The sequence below is a fragment of the Zingiber officinale genome, chromosome 2A, assembly GCF_018446385.1.
Source record: "Zingiber officinale cultivar Zhangliang chromosome 2A, Zo_v1.1, whole genome shotgun sequence".
NCBI classification, from domain to species: Eukaryota; Viridiplantae; Streptophyta; class Magnoliopsida; order Zingiberales; family Zingiberaceae; genus Zingiber; species Zingiber officinale.
The window spans coordinates 130,658,702-130,677,920 of NC_055988.1; the positions used below are offsets into that span (position 1 = coordinate 130,658,702).

General features: G+C 47.3%; 1 protein-coding gene across 1 annotated transcript; it reads right to left on the minus strand.

Annotated features, from left to right (window-relative positions):
* Positions 1–273: 273 nt before the first annotated feature.
* LOC122042327 (probable xyloglucan endotransglucosylase/hydrolase protein B) lies at positions 274–1,530 on the minus strand. The gene is made up of 3 exons (XM_042602371.1): positions 1,170–1,530; positions 900–1,093; positions 274–807 (listed from the first exon to the last, which is right to left on the minus strand). Exons 1-3 carry the CDS (start codon positions 1,467–1,469, stop codon positions 408–410), a joined length of 894 nt encoding a protein of 297 aa, XP_042458305.1. The 5' UTR covers positions 1,470–1,530; the 3' UTR covers positions 274–407.
* Positions 1,531–19,219: the final 17,689 nt, after the last annotated feature.

Genomic DNA, 19,219 nt, shown 5'->3' on the forward strand with positions numbered 1-19,219 from the left:
TATATGACACCAAATTAAATATCCCAGGTTCGATATTTGATTGAACATTTTGCTAAATCGTACCCAGTGAATTGACTTCCGCCTAGGTCGGTCGGCCCAGTCAAAAGCCATGCTCTGGCCATCACGAATTCAATGCAGAATCCGAACACCACTCCTCCAACCCCTCTTCATGGCACGCATCATCATCCCCTTCCCTTTCTTCTCTCTCACTCGATCCACGAGATAGAAAGTCCAGAGATCCAATTAGTGTACTGTTCTTCTCCACGACTTAACTTTTGTGTAAATTTCTTAATTTTCATTAAGGGCTCTTACAATATATAGCAAACGATAACAAATGCAGTAGCAAGAACACAATCGCCGTTCCAAGTGACGCACGCCCTCTCGAGCTGTTCGACGCTGTGCCGCGCCTAGACGTCCCTGTTTCGCTTGCACTCCGGCGGCATCACCGGGTACCTTTTCCGGTCGGTGCAGTAGTTGTCGATGGTGTACTTCTGCCGGACCCACTGCAGGCGTCGGTACTGCGGTCCGTCGAGGTCCCGGAACTCGTGCTGGTCCCACCACCGCCGCCCCTGCGTGGCGCAGAACTTGGCCTCCGCCGACGCCTCGCACCCGTCGATGTGGAACCCCCTGTACGCCGCCACGAACGGCGCCTTCAGCCAGTCCGTCTTCTCCAGCCCGCCGCGCGTCGCCCAGTCGTCCCCGTTCCACAGGCTCGAGTATATCTTCATCGGCTGCTCGAACGGGTACCGCACCCCCAAGTCCTTGTTGTTCTTGAACACCCTTATCGGCGAGTCGTCCACCAAGAACCTGCAAATTTTTTCCTCTTCTTTTTCTTTGATTTACTCGAAAATCTCCTGAGCAAAGAAAAGAAAAGAGAAGAGAGAAAGAGAGAAACATACACGATCTGGAACTCGTTCCAGAGAATGGAGTAGGTGTGGAAGTCCTTGGTCGGGTCGAACCAGAGGTAGATCCTCTGCTCCCTGTCCCCCTTCCCCCCGGTAAACACATTGGTCTGCAGGATGTAGGGCTGGCCGCTCCTGTTCCCCAAGAACTCAAAGTCGATCTCGTCGTGCTCCGAGTTCTGAGACGACAGCTGATCGCAAAAACCCCAAGCACAAATTATATAATCAGCCGAGGCAAGAAGAAGAAAAAAAAAAGAAGACACTCACATAGAATGCAGTGACCGTGCCGGCGGAATCGCCCGGAACCAACTTCATCTGCATGCTGAAGTGGCCGAACAAGTACGAACCCTTCGACTGAAAGCCAGTGCCGGTGTTCCTGTCCAGGTAGAGCTGGATGTCGTTGCCGCCGTTGAAGTACTTAATGTGATCGAATGCCCAAGTGGGAACATAGTTCTTTTGGAACGGGACGTCGATGGGCTTCCTCGGAGGGGCAGCAGTGGTGGTGGTGAGCACGGAGAGGAAGCTGATCAGTAAGATGCAGCACAATGCCGGAGGAGAAGAAGCCATGGGTGTAGCTTGAGACGGAGGATGAGGAGGAGGAGGGGTGTATATGTAGCGGAAGGAAGAGGACGGTGGAAAATGTTAATGTAATTATTGGGGAGTGTTCCCTTCCCAGTCCTTGCGTGGTTTTTGTCTCGTTCTTCGGAAAGAAATAAATAAATAACGTGGGTGGTGCAGCCACAGCTAAGGCCGTGGCTGGGAAAGGAATCGGTGGACGGTGGTTGCCTGGTTGGATTCGGAGATTTCTCGAGCTCGGCAGCTGGTTGGCAGGGACTGAGACTGCGTCACCGAAATGGAGGGACAGACGGCTGAGGGAGAGATTCGGATGATCTGCGACGCTCAATATATCGGTGCGGCCGATGCATGCATCAGGATCAGCATCAGCTGGAAATGAGATATGGGAGATGTCGGGTCAGCCGTCAGCCTACCCACCTTTCCTCTGTAAAAAAATAATAATAAATAAATAAATATAAGCTAGATGTTCCAATTTTATTTCACTTACATCACTTCAAACCTATAACACCCTATTTAGTATACTTTTCATATTGAAATTGCAACAAATATTATTTCAATTCCAATCCATCCGCACTATATCAAAATATTCTTTAGAATATATTTTTTTCTTATTTATAATTTAATGTATCAACATACATTTTATATACAATAGATAATGTATTTTATATTTATGCATATCAAAATTTTTAATATTTATTATATTTTTTTTATAAAATTAGTGATATAATTTATAAGAGAAATGATATTCTTAAGGAAAATTCTTAAGAAAAATTATTAGGAATAGATACATAAATGATGAGACCCAAAAAAAAGTAAAATGGTGGGTCCCATTATTTATGTGTCTATCCTTAAGAATTTTCCTTATAAGTATCATAACTTAATTTATAAATATAATTATAATTCAAATACATTATATAAATTAAAAATAATAATTGTAATAAATTAAAACTTTACTAATATAGATAATATAATTAAAATAGGTTACTAAATATACTTAATTTAAATTTATAATAAATAATTAATATTCCTATATATGGAAAGACATATAAAATAACAATCATAAAGTAATTATGTTTGATTTTATTAATTATATAATAATATATTAAGATTAAAAATAAAAATCCTCTCCTACATCCAATATGGGGGATATGAATAACCCACACCATATTTGGTCTGTGAATTTGATATATGGATTGGAGAGGTTTGGTGTTATTTTCACACCAAATATGGTGTTTTGACATATGAGTCAGAGATGGTCTAATATCAAAATGGCACGGACGAGTAAAGTGTTCTTCCAAGCGTATTTTTTTTTTCTGTTAATTTAGATATCTAGACTCTTATTGATTCAATTATTTTTCGAGGTGAGTGACTCTCTCATTAATTTGCTCATCTGGTAAATTTAGAAAAAACGCTCTCTCGATATTATACTTAATAGACGATCTCCTCGTACCTTCTCCATTGTAAAATTGTATATGTTTATTAATTATGTAATCAAATTACGTGCCACTTTGTATAACCGCTCCACTAATTAATAATCTTCTTGCATGTCAGCCCAATTGAATATTAAATCGTGGTGCTTTATGAATCCACGGAACATTGTAGCTGTCCCTTTTTCATGTTTTTTTTTTCCTTTCTTTCCTCATAAATTTCTTTATGATCATTATTGACTACCCGGGCTATAGCCTGAGTAGCCGTTAATGTGGCTCCGTCACAAGATAAATCTTTATTAGAGGTTGTAGTCACTCAATCTGCTCGGTCTAATGTCATTAGAAGTCTCAAACCTAAATATATATTTTTATAGAGGTCTTGACCATAGAAGTCCTCATCCTTAAATGTTTGGATTTTATCTTGCTATTAGATTAGTTAATATGTTATATATAACACACGGATTTATTCTATTAGGGGCCAAATCTATTAAGTGATTTAATTAAGGTTAATTGTGAGTTTATGTTATTAGATGTAAATTTATACATGTAAAACTCATTAATCTGTTTCATTATTATTGATGGACTGATAACACAATTAAATTCGGTGCTATATACAAGGCATAATCCCCATAGGATAGGACATCATGAGAACTCTCCACTTTCAATTGGTGAGGAGAGTATGACATTGTCATTCTAATCCTTACGAAAGATCGGCCTTTTGTTCTTCTTCTCTGATAGAATTTGGATTTTTATAAACGATGTAGAGAAGAGATGATGACAATTCTGTTGTATTTAGGCTCATCATTTTTATTTCATGCCATTTAATTTTCATCGTAATGTGGATGACACTAAATCTTGAATATGTTTTCTATTTTCTTGAGTTAAAACCTCCATCATGAAGGTCTCGACCAGTCTCTACCTTGGAAGTCTCGAGCCTAGAGACATCAGTTATTCCGAATAAGTTGATCTAGAGAAGACCCACTATTCTTTATAGGTATACAAAAGAGGTCAACCTTGCCTCTTCATAAATCAGACCCAACTCGAGCTATGTTTAGGAAATTGTCGCACCGTATATATCCCCAAGAGAAAATGTCTTCGCTATCAACGAATTCGGGACAAGATTTTCTCATGGGATAGGATTATATCGTGGATTTAGTGCCCACTTTTCACGGAAGGGGAATCAAATCCTTCCTCGTTCTTTGAAATTAAAGTTGTTGAATTTTTTTAACAACATCACGAAGAATAATATGGAATAGCTATACTACAAAAGGAAAGTATTAGCACAGTGACTCACAAAAGGAAAGAGGTTCCCAGCTATATTACATTAGCTTATTGTGCTTGTACTTATATTTACTATTTATGCTACGTCTAATATTTTTAATTGACTCATGAAATCATTTGACCACGTTCTCTCCCTGTAGTACATTAGCATAGTAGATTCAGCAATTGATAAAAGCGCATTTAAAATTATAAAATTATAAAAGACACTTAAGTTTCAATTGTTCAAAAGACACGCTTATTTCTCATTTTACTTCTCACGCTAATCACTCTAGTACTTTATTCAAAAAAAAAAAAATAACACTATTGTAGTATTGGATTTTAAGGAACATCATCACAGTAGTGATATTGATTTTAGGATTTATACAGTACTAAATATTAGTGTAATCTATTGCAAGTCCAGCTGGACCATTAAGCTCGGATTGATTTAAGTTTTGATGTTAATATTTGATTAATATATTAGAAAGAACTTAAGTTAAGATGATTAGATACTTGACTAGAAATGAAAATTTTAAGTAGGTCACGGAAAATTGGACATTTAGTGATCGAAAGTCTAACAAGAAGTTAGAGAAAAGTTCAAATGAGTTATGAAGGACCAGACACTTAGTGATCAAAAGTTCAACGAAAAATTGACAAAAAAAAAGTTTAAGTGAATCACGGAGGACCGATCACTTGGTAATCAGAAGTCCAATGTGAAGTTGGCAAAAGAAAAGTCCAGGTGGGTCACGGAGGACCAGACATTTGACATGAGATAGAAAGTCCAAGTGGATCATGAAGAACTGAACACTCAGTGATGACAAAAGTCTTAGCAGGTCACCATGGATCAGATGCTGAGCAAAGAAAGTCCTGGTAGCTAGGTTGAAATTAACCAAATATTAGGTAAGAGAAAGTTAAGACAGGATGTAAGACAAGGAAAGTCTAAAAAGGTTGAGAGTACTAGATTCTTAGCGAGATGTGAAAGCCTAAATCGATCATTGGATCAAATGCAATGATAGTAATGATTCAAAAGTAAATCAACTCAACTGATTTGGAAATCGATTCAATTTATTGGGAAAATTTGATCTAGAAGCAAGCAAAAGTAAATTGATTCAATCGATTTGGGAAATCAATAAACTGATATGGAAATCAATTGAATTGATTTGGAAACTAGTCAAATTGATTTGATCCAGAAGCAAATTAGTTCAACGAAGTTGGAAATCAGTCGATTGATATAGTCAAATAGGTCAAAAGAACCGTTCTATAAGTTTCAACGGTCGAATTCATCAAATAAGTCGATTGATAGGCATAAATCAGCCCGAGCAACAACCTTTAAAAGGTGATTTCGAAGAGGTTTGAAGGGGTTGGTTCTTGGAGATTCTAAAGCGAAGCGCTAGTGCATTCCTGATTCAACAATAGGCATTTCCGAGCTATAAGAGATCAAGCAAGTAAGGTTTTGATTGTAAAGTTATTTTCAATTGTATTTGTGTTTGTTTTCTTATTACTTGTTGTGTTCTTGTAAGAACAAGTTTGTAGAGGCTTCTCCATCTTTAGAAAGTTTTCGAGAAAGAGAGAACTCATAGTAGAAGAAAATCATTGATGTGAACTATTGGATTAGTCATCTTAAGAAAGTAAATATCAAATAAACTAAGATGTTATGCATGTGGAGTCGAGTTTGAAATAAGATTTTCACTTCGCATTCAACGACGATCACAAAGTAATGACAAAAAATAATCGAAGTTATTCATCTCCCTCTAGCTCGCATGAGTTTTAACAATAAAATAGTATAATTTTTTTAAAAACCAACGTCAAAGTAATATTGTTATTTGAATGCAACACCGTGGGAGGGATAAAATGTAAAATAAATACATTCTTATATTAGATGCGCCTTTCAAAATTTTCATAATTTTAAGTGCATGCTTTGTAAATTTTTCATTTTAATTGTTTGCTTTCGCTGTAATGTTAGATAAAGAATCTAGATGACTAATTTGTTACGTGTGGAGAGGCTGAGCAATATGTCCTCCACTTTGTCCCGGTAATCTGATAGCTCTGGACTCCTATTTAAAAAAATTTTAATTTAATTTTTTATATTATATATTTAATTGATAAGAATATAATATTCAATCTTAACTAAAAAATCGAGAAAGATATATTTTCAGTCTAAGAAATTTATAAAGGATTCTTAGTTTATGAGTGGAGGGGTCCAAGAGAAAAGGGTGAGAAAGGTCAAGGTTATATAGCGGTCAAAAGTCAAGAGGACGTGACGGTCAATAGTCAGGGTGATTCAGCAGTCAATAGTCAAGCTGACTAGGCAGTAAGAGGCAAGCATGTGGGGTAGTCAGAGGTCAGGCAGACTTGTTGATCAAGGAGGCAAAGTAGTTGAAAGACAAGGGGAGACGACAGGCGGAACACCGGGTATAGGTCGGGATCGGCAGAGCTGGGTAGAGGTAGCCCGATTTACAGGTCTGCGATTTGAAGGCCCGGAAGCGCAAGTCACAAATCATAGATCGGAAGCGTCAGAGTTATGCAAAGACAGCCCGATCTACGGGCTTACGGTTGAGGGCCAGCGAGTACTCATGGGTCAGGAGCGGCAGAGCTGGGTAGAGGCAGCCCGATTTACAGGCTTGCGATTCGAAGGCCCGGAAGTGCAAGTCACAACTCACAAGTCGGAAGCAGCAGAGCTGGTCGGAGTTAGCCCGACTGGCAGGTAACGCTTAGAGGCGGGATCCGGTCGAGGGTGTGAGGTAGATGTAGACCGCGATAAATAGGATGAGCTAAGCTGTGCAGGAGTCGGAGGATCACAACTGTCCGTCAAGGGTAATCATTGCATACCAATGAGATGTGCGAAGGCGGAGGTCCCTAAGCGAAAAGATGCTCTCATAACCAATAGCAGCCTGACAGATGTCCTTCACTACGAGACAAAACCCCTGTGTAAAGGTGGAGGTTCCTAAATAAGAAGATGTCTTCACGACCAATAGCAGCACGACAGGTGTCGGGGATATACGACAAAGCCCAGCGTCTAACATTTTCTGACAGGGTTGCAGGTTCTGGAAGCAAGGCGGGTGCATAAAAAGGAAGAGATTCCTCGTACGCAGGTATGCGCTCTCTCGTCATTTTTTCCACAACTTTTCATTTTCAGTCTCTCTGCTTTTTTGGAGAAAAATGACCTGACTTGAGCGTCGGAGGGCCTGATCAGGAGACTTTTTCCCTGGGTTCTGGTCTCTAACGTGAGGGGGGAAAGATCGTCTGAGTATGTGCAGGGTCCTGCAGCATTGTCAGCCGCCCGTGGGAGCTGAATCGCCCACGACTTTCCGTCAACAACCAGGCCACCACGACCAGCCTCTGTCCGACTCAACTTCCGGACAGGATCAAATTTGGCGCCGTCTGTGGGAACACAACAGCCTGATCCGAAGCGTGAAGATGGAGGACTCTGGTCGATGCTCCAGCCGGAGGATTAATGTTACCATGACCGCGGGGGAGTATGAGCTCTTTAAGGAGGTCAGAAAGCGAGTCGCCTCTGAAAAACAAGGCACGGTTTCACGACCTCGCTTAGCACCTGAAGCGTCCAAAGAACCAGCTCCTGTTTCCGACAGGAGCTCAAAGAGAAAGCAACCGGAAGAACTATCTCGTACTTCATTCCGAGAGCCTCGCCGCAACTATCATCGAGCTGGACCTCGGGAGCATAGTCTGAAAAAGAAGAGCCGCCGACGTCGGTGGCGGAAAGCTCTTTACATCCACCCCGGGATTCAGGAAAGGGGAAGGCTATAATCTCCGCCATAGATATGCCTGAAGATCCGGATGATAAGGTACCCTTCTCGGCTCAGATCTTGAGGGAAAGCCTGCCAATGGGTTATCGAGCCCCAAACATCGGAGAATATGATGGGAGCAAGGACCCGGAAGAACACCTGCGGAAGTTCAAGAACGCGGCTATGCTGTATCAATACAGCGATGCTGTCAAATGCCGAGTATTCCTACACACCCTATCCGGGTCAGCGCAGAAGTGGTTCGATGGATTGCCCCCAGAGTCCATCAATCACTTCATGGATTTCAAAACGGCTTTCCTACGCCGTTTCGCCAGTAGTCGTAAGTATCAAAAAATCGACCACTGTCTTTTTGCTCTCAAGCAGGATCCGACCGAGCCCCTGCGAAGCTACATCAACCGGTTCAGTCAGGTGGCCAATGACGTTCCCTCCGCCACCTCAGAAATATTGATGAGCGCCTTCTCCCATGGATTGCAAGAAGGGGAATTCTTCAGGGACCTCATCAAAAACCCCGCCCGAAGCTTTGACGATATGGTGGAAAAAACTTCTTGCTACATCAAGGTGGAGGAAGCTCAGGCCGCTAGAAGAAAGGCCGAAAAAACGGTGGCTCCTGGCAACTGACCTGAAAGGAGAGTACCACAGCCAGCCTAGCCCTTCCAGCGCGTTCAACCCAGGCCTGCCCCTCAGCCCGCTCAGGGAGTCAGACCAGCCCCACGAGTTGCTGCCATACACGCGCCTAGGCCTGGACCAAGGGGAGCACCATATTGCACATATCATCGGTCCAGGACGCATGATCTCAGTAACTACTTCCAATTCGCTCGTGATTCCAGGCGAGCTGCAGAGCAGGGTCTACCCCCCCCCCCCCCCGGAGTTAGCGCCCCAAATACAGAGAATGGAGGAGGAACGGGCCGCGGCTGGACGTGCTCGTCAGGCCCGACCCGATCAAGCCGGTCCCGGGGAAGATCGAAGAGATGCCGGAGAGCTGGAAAACCGGGGTAATGCCGCTGTACAAGAGATCAGCATGATTTCAGGAGGGCCCACTGACGGGGACTCAGGCCGAGCCCGTAAGTCGCACGTTCGGCGGTTGTATGTGGGAGCTGTGGGGTGCAGCCACGAGCAGGCGTCTGGCCCTGTCATTAGCTTTGGGCCACAAGATTTGGAGGGTCTGGAACTACCCCACGACGATGCTCTCATAATCAAGGTCGTTATCACTAACAGCCGAGTGACCCGGGTATTTGTGGACACCGGGAGCTCGGTCAACATTTTGTTTAGAGCTGCGTTCGAGGAGATGCAGATTAATGCCGCTGAGCTCCAACCCGTGACCACTTCTTTGTACGGGTTCACAGGCAACGAAGTCAAGCCCATGGGTCAGATCAAGCTGGCCATTTCCATGGGCACTGAGCCACTGGTGCGCACCTGGAGGAGCACCTTTATAGTGGTGGATTTGCCTTCCTCCTACAACGTCATCCTGGGAAGGCCAGCTCTGCATGAGTTCCGGGCTGCTGTCTCCACTTTTCACTAGAAGATCAAGTTCCCTGTTGGCGAGCGGGTCGGGGTAGTCAAAGGAGAGCAAAAGGTATCTCGCAGCTGCTACATCGATATGGTCCGGGTGGAGACGCGCAAAAGCCGGAGGACGCAGGATGGTGGTGTACACGCTATCCAAGAGGAGCCTTTGCCTATTGCCGAGGAGCCTATTCCTTGGGAAGAGATTCAGTTGGACCCTGACAGAGCAGAAAGCATCACTCGCATCGCCAGCGACTTACCACCGGAGCTTAATTCGGAGCTGATACAGTGTCTGACCCGCAATAGGGACATTTTTGCTTGGTCCCCGGAGGAATTGCCCGGGATCAGACCAGAGATAGCCGAGCACAAGCTGCATTTGATACCTGAAGCCAAGCCAGTCAAGCAGAAGAAGAGAAATTTCTCCGCTGACCAGAATAAAATTGTTCGAGCTGAAGTGGATCAGCTCAGGAAGGCAGGACATGTTCGAGAGGTGCAGTTCCCGTCTTGGTTTTCTAACGTTGTACTGGTAAAAAAGTCTAACAACAAGTGGAGGGTATGCATAGACTTTCGCGACCTCAACAAAGTCACCCCCAAAGACTGTTATCCTCTCCCGCGGATCGATCAGGTGGTGGATTCAACTGCTGGCTGTGAAAGGATATGCATGATGGACGCTTATCAAGGATATCATCAGATACCCTTGGCTAGGGAGGATCAGGAGAAGATTAGCTTCATAACGGCCGACGGTACTTTTTGCTATATGGTCATGCCATTTGGACTCAGGAATGCTGGGGCTACCTACCAAAGGATGATGGATAAAATCTTTCGGAATCAGATCGGGCGGAACGTGGAGGTCTATGTTGATGACATCTTAATCAAGTCCCCCCTGGCGTCCAGTCTAATAAAAGATGTAGAAGAAACCTGTGGGACTCTGAGGCAATATGGGGTAAAGCTGAATCCCCTGAAATGTCTGTTCGGGGCCAAAGGAGGGAAGTTTCTGGGCTATCTGGTGACCGAGCGAGGGATAGAAGCCAATCCTGAGAAGGTTCAAGCACTTCGGAACATGCAGATCCCTCAGAATCTGAAGGAAACGCAGAAGCTAGTCGGCAGGATAACAACGTTATCTCAATTCATCTCCAGATCTGCAGATCGAGCCGCGCCCTTCTTCAAAGTGCTCAGGAAAGCGGCCAAGTTTCAGTGGACGGAAGAATGCACACAGGCCTTTGAGGAGCTAAAGCAATACCTGGAGTCTTTGCCATCGCTGTTTAAGCCTGTTGTGGGAGAGCCCCTTTGGGTCTACTTGTAAGCCACCCCCGAGGCCGTGGGGGCCGTGTTGGTTAAGGAGCAGGACAATGTACAACGGCCAGTGTATTTTTTCAGCCATCTATTGAAGGGGGCTGAGTCTCGGTACACGGCCCTGGAAAAGTTGGTTTACGGACTTGTTCTCATGGCTCGACGCCTCCGACCGTATTTTTTGGCGCATCCCATCACCGTCCTGACAAACAGTACAATGGGTCGAGCTCTCACCAAGGTGGAGGTAGCAGGTCGGCTTATCAAATGGGCAACCGAGCTCGGGGAATATGATATACAGTATCAGCCCCGAACCGCGATCAAGGCGCAGGCCCTGGCGGATTTCTTGACAGAGGTTTATCAAGCGGATTCGGAGGAGGTTTGGAAAGTTTACGTAGACGGGTAGGCTACCCATCGTGGGAGTGGTGTAGGTGCACTTCTAATATCTCCGCAGGGAGACATTATGCAGCTGGTTGTACGGCTAAATTTCAGAGCTACCAACAATGAGGCAGAATATGAAGCCCTATTAGCAGGTCTGCAAGCAGCTCGGCATGTGGGGGCAAGCCGAGTCATAATATATTCAGATTCCCAGTTGGTAACTCATCAGGTGACTGGGCATTTTGAGGTAAACGATGAAAAGATGTGAGTTTACAAGGAAGCCTATGAGAAGATGAGGGAAGAGTTTAAAGAAGTCACAGTCACTAAGATTCCCAGGGCTGAAAAATGAAAGAGCGGACGAACTAGCTAAAATGGTCAGCTCCCTGACCACTTGGACGCTCGACAGAGCTATAGCACAGACCTTCCTTATAGCTCAGATAGACCTACAAAGTAACCTGGGAGAAGTAATTGATTGGAGGGCGCCCATAATAAGCTTCCTCCAACGAGGAATTGTACCCACCAACTTAGAAGAGGCGCGTATGCTCAGGAGACAGGCCCATTCTTATGTTATGATCGGAGATCAATTGTACAAAAGGTCTTTCTCCCGACCTCTGCTCAAGTGCTTGAATACGGAAGAAGCAGATCAGGCCTTGCGGGAGATACATTTGGGGTGCTGTGGCAATCACGCAGGTGGAAGAACGCTGGCCCGGAAAGTACTATTGGCCGGGTATTTCTGGCCTACCCTGCAGAAGGACGCACAGAAGCTAGTGAATACTTGTTTGTCGTGCCAGAAATATCAGAACCTGACACACCGACCCACAGAGCTACTGAGAACTTCTATAGTGTCTTGTCCGTTTGACCAATGGGGTATGGATATCGTAGGACCTTTCCCGATGGCTACAGGGCAAAGACGTTTCTTGTTGGTAGCAGTAGACTACTTCTCCAAGTGGGTAGAGGCGGAAGCTCTGGCTAGAATTACTGAAGATGCGGTGATCCAGTTCTTGTGGAAGAATATTTTTTGCAGATTTGGCTTACCTCATAAGTTAGTGTCGGACAACGGCAGACAATTTCAAGGACGCAAGATACAGAATTGGTGCAAGGGGTTCGGCATAACTCAGGCCTTTACTTCGGTGGCGCATCCTCAGAGCAATGGTCAGACAGAGGTGGTCAATCGAGAAATAGTGCGAGGGCTCAAGGTCAAGCTGGATCACATGGGAGGCAGTTGGGTGGACGAGCTGTCGAGCATTTTATGGGCCTATCGTACGACACCCCGAGAAAGTACAGGTCTGACACCCTTCCATTTGGTGTATGGTAATGAAGCAGTAGTACCTCTGGAGGTCGGGATACCGTCCGTGAGAAGAATGATGTACGATCAAGAGAACACAGAGCGACGGTTGGCTGAACTGGATTTCATCAGTGAAATTTGCGAGCAAACATCTGCCAGGCTAGAAGCCTATAGACAGAGGATGAGACAGAACTATAACAGAAGGGTGATCCCTCGTTTCTTCGAAGAAGGAGACCTAGTCTGGAAGCAGGTGAAGCCCTTAGGGGAAGTGACAAAGCTGGCGCCACAATGGGACGGACCATACAAAGTCATCAAAAAACTGACATCAGGGGCCTATTATTTGCAGGATGCTCAAGGAAGGAATCTAGACCGACCTTGGAGTGCTAACTACCTACGGCCCTATCGGGTTTAAGGGGGCTGGCTCTGTTGGTGTAAGCCGGGTCAGGCGAGGGGCCTGGAGACAGTAGAATAGTCAGGTAAAAATCCGAAAATGCATATGTACTTGTAAAAGTTCTACAGTTTAAGCGGTCGGTACAGATCATTTAAAAGGAGCAAAAATTTCATCCGGAAAGCCTTGAATGATTTTGTCTTGATCCAAAAAGTCTGCGGAAGGGATAGAGCTCAGGAAGTTCTGTGCGTGAAGTTGCCCGAATAACTCCAGCCACCGTGTAGGGCACGGTGGCGGAAACGTGTGCCCCGACTTGGGATAAAAACTCAGGAGAGCTCAGATACAACATTCGACTTTGAAGGCAACGATCACTCTCTCCTTCCCGATAGATCGCCAGGGCGGTGGAAACTCCCGTCAAAGCCGCTCGGGACTGAGATAGTTCCGCTTTCAGAGCCCTCAGTTCAGCTGCTTGAGTTTCCAGTTAAGCTGCCTGAACCTCCAATTTCTTGTTCCTCTCCTGCAGGAGGGTATCCTTGGACTGTATTTCCTGAGCTTGATGGGCCAGTTGTTACTGATACCCCGCCTCCGAGACGACTCTTTCCTCCCTCATAGCCCGGAGTTCATCTTTGACCTGCACCAGGGAACTTTTCTGCCATTGGTCTGATTGGTCAGGGCTTGGATTTCTGCCCGCAATGCATAACTAGCTTGGGCGGGGTCATTCAGCTGCAGCTCTAATTCATAGACTCTCTCTCGGAGTTCTTTGCTTTCGTGATGGAGGGCGTGGAAGGATTGGTTCAGCACCAAAGATTCTGCATGAGTCTGGATGGAAGATATGACCCTCAGTTAAGACAAACTAATACCAAGTGTAGGATGAAGAGAACTTACTTTAGCCCAAGACTTCGAGAACCTATCCATCTGGGCTAATGGCGGCGTGCTATCCATCTGACTCATGCTCTCTGCCCACAAGCTGCCAAGACAGCCTTTCATTATCAGAAGGCTCGTGGGGGCGTCATGTCGCCGAGCTAGAGCAGCTTCAGAGGGGATAGTGGTCCTGTAATGATGGCGGGCGGAGGAGGAAGGTTGAGAAGGGCCGGTGTCAGCACCAGGAGGAGCAGGAGGTGGCTCGGGAACGGACTCAGTTGGCACGGGGTCATGGCGATCGCCTGGGCTGTCTTCCTCAACAGGAGTGGGGGCAGAGCGGAATGCAGCTGGTCTTCCCCTGTAAGGGTTGGGGGATGCTGCCAGATAGACAAAGCAAGAGTGATGAGGGGAATGGTGTCAGAGCCAGCCACGGCGGCAGCCGGGGGCAATTGGGTAGTAAAAGGAACATGATCAAGCGTTTGTGAAGTCAGACCTGGTCTCCGACGCCGTCTGCGAAGCAGGGGCTGGTTGTCAGAATCAGAATTGTCAGAGCAAGGTTGACCTTGTGAAGAGGCTGCAGCACCCCCGTCTGTGGCGCCCCGACAGGATGAGCTTTGACCAGCGCGATGGAGTGTCGCGCGACCACGTCTAGAGGCCCGGGAGGCTCCTCGGAACACGCATCTGGCCGGACGGCCGGCTTGATCGAGACCCCGACCTCGGCTCGGGGCAGCAGGTGAAGGAGAAGTATTGTGTAGAGCGGAGCTGGAAGTGGGTTGAGTCGTTGCCCCAAATGAGGTGGATCCAAGATGAGAGAGTAGCCTCCTATCCAAGATCACCTGACCGCGTCGCATTATTTCCAGATCATCGAGGGGCAAAGACAGAACCTCTGAGGCGCGATGCAGAACCTCCGCTATAGGCACCAATACGAAAGGTCATTCTCACAAAGAAAATGGTCGAAAGCGGGGGAGGGGGGCTCAGCCTGAACTTACCTAAGGAGCGCGGTGTTTCAGAGAAAGCGGGGCTCAGCCGAAAAAAGGAAAGTAGGTCTTCAGATATCAGTCTTGTCAAATTCAAGCGTCAATCCTCCATCTGGATTGCAGCCGTAGCATAGGAGAAGTCCATGTGGAATTCGTCCAGCGCCGGAGTTAGAGGGAGCTCAGACTGCCAGTGCATAGGCCAGCCTGTTCCCTCAGGAAACCGGAGGAAAAAGAATTTTTTTCCTCCAGTTAGCACTAGGAGGAGGAAGAGGAGAGAAGAAAGCAGTATGACTGCGAGCTTGGAAGTAAAAGAGACCATCGGCGTGCCGAGCAAGAGCAAAGAAGCAGTGAAAGAGGGGAGCGGACCAAGAAACTTCGCAAACTTCGCAGAGTATTACAAAACCGCATAAAATCTTTATGGAGTTGGGAGTTAGCTGACCTAAGGGGATCTTAAAGTAGCGGCACACTCCAGACAAAAAAGGATGCGGGGGTAGACGAATGCCAGATACAAATTGCTCAGTGAAGAAAGTACAAGAACCAGGCAGAGGATCGAAATACAAGTTCACTCCAGTAGGGATGATGGGGCGAAAGCTAGTAGGGATTTTGTAAGTATACCGTAGGTCATCCCAATCCAACTCGGCAAAAGTCGAAGCGCCTGGGAAATGCTCCGCCAACAAGGAGATCCAAGAAGGAGAGGCCATTGCAAGAGAGATTATCTCAGGAGGTAGAAAGAACAAACGAAAAGAGGCGACTTGAAAAAAAGGAAGGAGCGTGGAGCAGTCTCGGAAAAAGTCAGTCGGCGGCGACAGCGTTTGAGTGCTCCGTGGTGATGACGAATCATAACAGAAGGGAGAGAGGAAGAAGATACTTATAGGTATGGTGGAGGAAGGATATTTTCGTAAGTTAACAACGGATGGTTGATACAGGGGCGAAGATAGACAGGGCGCACTCTGTGATGACCCTCGAGAATATAACCAGAGGGCATTATAGGAAAGGCAAGGGCTCGAGATACGAAGTGCCTCCTAAGGTGATTGCTCCAAGCAGGACAAAAATGTACAGAGGGGCCATTGAAAGGTGGATAGATCAAAACAGTGGGCTTCATGAACATGCAAGGGAAAATCTATCTCTCGCCGGGCTCGGTCCAAAAGCAATCATAGAAGGAAGAGCTATGTAGCAAAGCAAAGTAAACTAGGGCAGGCTGATTAGCAGAGATCAGCCAAGGCCCACGGACGACCTACTAAGAAAAGAAACGAGCTAAGGATGTGTGAAGGGGAAGCAATACAATTATCCAGATATAAGGGAAGATAAGTACAGGTATTCAAAGTGCAATACGACCATACGAATAAGTACAATCAGGGAGGGTTCAGCATCAACACATAAAAGGTAAACATTACAACATGGTTCCGACTACACATCTGAGGAAGAGGGCGCAGGATCAATAGAGGCCAACGGAAGGAGCAGGGGATCAGCCAGCACTATGGCGGAAGACGCAGGATCAGCGGACGTTTCAGGAGCAGCAGCAGGAAGGGCCTGGGCAGAAATATCCACGGGAGCCGGATCGGCCGCAGGGGGAGGAGCCTCCAAGAGGAAAAGCCCATCATCCGCTTCGAAGGAGGGGAAAGTTTCCTGCGGCAATTCCCTGGATAGGCGAGCTGTGTCCAAAAAGGTGGCAGGAGGTGCCGAGCGTAGAAAACCTTGCTCGAAGGCCTGTCTGACCCCACCAGCGGCCCCATGACACAGCAACAAGACCATCCAGCGTCCTAGTTTTTGGAGGAAGAAGGAAGAGCGGACATAGGCCAGTCTGTATGCCTTCAGCCGCTCTGATTCGCCAGCTCGGTATGCTTCCAAGCTGTTCTTGTTCTCGGCAACCTCGGCGCGGGCCACGGATAAATCGCTCTGGCCCTGAGACACTGCTTCCTGGGCCTTCGATAACTCCGCTTGTAAGGATTGGAGAGTGGCTTGGCAAGCTTTCCACTGAGTCCGCATGGTTGCCTCCCGGCTAGCGGCAGCACTAGCCAGGGCCTGGGCATCGGCCAACCCCTTTTGCAGGAGCTCCCGACTTTGCCGTAGCAAACTCACATCCGCCGATCGGGAGAGCAGCTCTGCCTCTTTGTCTTTCAGCTCAGAAACTGCCGCTTGATGACGATCCGCTTCAGAAGCCAAGGAAGACTCACTTGTCTTTAAAGTCGCCTCCAACTTCTGAAGTTTATCGAAGGCGGCATGGGAAATGGCTCGAGCAGAGGCCGCAGATTCCCCGGTGGCACGCAGATAAGCATCCAAGCTTCCAAGAGAAGGCTCAGGAGGAGCTGAGGAAGCTACAGGGGGCTCTAGTTCCTGAAGACGTGCCTTGAGCACTACGTTCTCTCGCTGAAGCTCGGCCGCTCGCTGAACGACACTCAGACTCACGGAACAGGTCTGCAGGTGGCCATAGGAAGGGAAAGGGGGTTATAGAAGCATATGAATTCCCAGAAGAGGAAGAAGAAGAGCTTACCGCTACCAAGGAACGAGCAATTTGATCAAACCCCTCCAAAGGGGAACTGCTCTCCCAGAATTGGCGGTTGGCTGATTGCCAGGTGGTGGCCAAGTCCCCATAGAAATCGACCCTACAGAAGATAGAAGATAGGTCGGCAGCGGGCGGGTAAGCAGGGTCGATCTCTGATGGAAGTCTCCAGGAAGCCTCGAAAGCTAGGTCTGCAGAAGGCAGGTTCAGAGTCGACATAGCTGAGCTCATAGGCGCAAGAAGAGGAGAGGCTGGGGGAATCAGCGAGTCCAGGGGCTGATCGCCGGAGGACGAAGGCGGGGCAGGTAATACACTCTGGATTGGTACCGGAGCTGTCAGGGCCAATGACGGGTCTGCCATTTCCAGATCAGAGGCCTTCTCCCGGGCCAATCTTGTCTCCTGGGTCGAGCTCGTATCCGAGGACCTAGAGGGGGAGGAGATACTCAATACCCGTTGACGGCGAGGAGGTGGAGGAGAAGTTGCGGTGACCGGGGCCGCTCTCTTGCCCTTGCGCGTAAGGCGCAGCTTCATAGTAGGAGGGAGCGAGGGCACTTGTCCTGCTAGCGAGGGCTCAGACGCAGGTTGATCAGAGATGCAGCGTAGGGCTGAGTCTGCAGGGCTGGGGGTAGGTGGCTCAATAAGCGCCGAGGCGGCTACCGTCTCTGAGGTTCGGGGTGCCGAAGGCTGTGGACCGGCGGAAGCAGTGGGGTTGGAAGATAGGCCTTGTGTTAGCTCCTCATTCAGAGCTTGCAGAACGGTCACCGAGGGTGTCTCCTGACTGGCAAAAGAGCGGAGGATGACACCCACTACAAGAATAAGAGGAAGAAGCACCTCAGTTAGCGAAGAGCGGTATATAAAAAGTAACAACTTGCCAAAAGGAGCTCCGATTTCTGTGGAGACAGGACTAAGACCAAAAGCGTACAGAATGCCTTCTAGCATCAATACAGACAAGTGAACAACAACACTGCTTAGCTTGGCCACAGCTGCGGAGCAGGCAGGCTCATGAGCGTGCAAAGGGAAGTCTGAAGTAAGGATGGGACGCCATTGGGAAGGCCCAGCTAAGGGGACGGGGGGCTTGAGGAAGAAAAAGCGAGATCTCCAGCCTTTATTAGAAGAAGGTAGGTCATCAAAAAACTTATGGCCCGGCTTGGCCTGAACGTTGAATACCCCCGCCTCGGCTCGCCGGAAGGACTAGAAATGATGGAATAATTGAGCGGTCAAGGGAATGTGATAAATGCGGCACAAGATGATGGTTCCGCAGACGACTCGGAATACATTAGGGGCGAACTGAGAGATACCAATACCACAATACTGACTCAACTCAGAGAAAAAAGGATGTAAAGGAAAGCGAAGACCGCCTAAGATTTGATCCCTAAAAACAGTGATAAACCCTTCGGGAGGAGAAGAGGGATGTTCGTCGGGCGAGGGAAGTCGCAACTCATAAGCGGCGCCTAGTCCCAAATTGGATTGCAGTGAAGACAGGTCGTGATGGTCTAAATCAGAGATATAACGTGAATACCAGAAGAGTTCCTTACCATCCATGACTATGAGGAGTAAGCAAGTGAGGAGGTTGAAGACAAGAGGGGTCACAGGTCAGGCGCAAACAGGAAGGCGAGAACCTTCGGGCGCAAGCAGGAGGACGAGAAGCTGCACTACCAGAGATGGTCACGAACGAGAGGAAGAGGATAGCGAAGCGTCAAAGTGAAGACGGCGGGCTGCTCTTAGGGTTTATAAAGCCCATTCATTCCTAGGACACATCGAGAATCGAGCCAAGTATCTTTTTGGGTTACACACCCCAACGCCGTCTGATAAGAAGTAAGCGCCGAAGGGTGCAAAAAGGGGTCAGAAGCTGGCGTCAGGAGGCGTGAGCAGTAAAGGCATCGGACAGGTGTCACCCCGAGAAGAAGTGCATTAAGGATTGACATGGCAAGGCAATCATGAAGGGGCGTGGCCTACAAAAGATGCATTCTCCTCGAAAGGCCCGAGGCTAGGCGGGAAGTTTCATAAAGCTACAGAAGCCGGGAAATTCAAAAGGGTCGCGAATGAGGCAAGGCAGGTCAGCAGAAGTGAATGTCAGATCAGAGGAGTATCAAGTGGGCCTGTGGGGGTGTTGCTTGCTC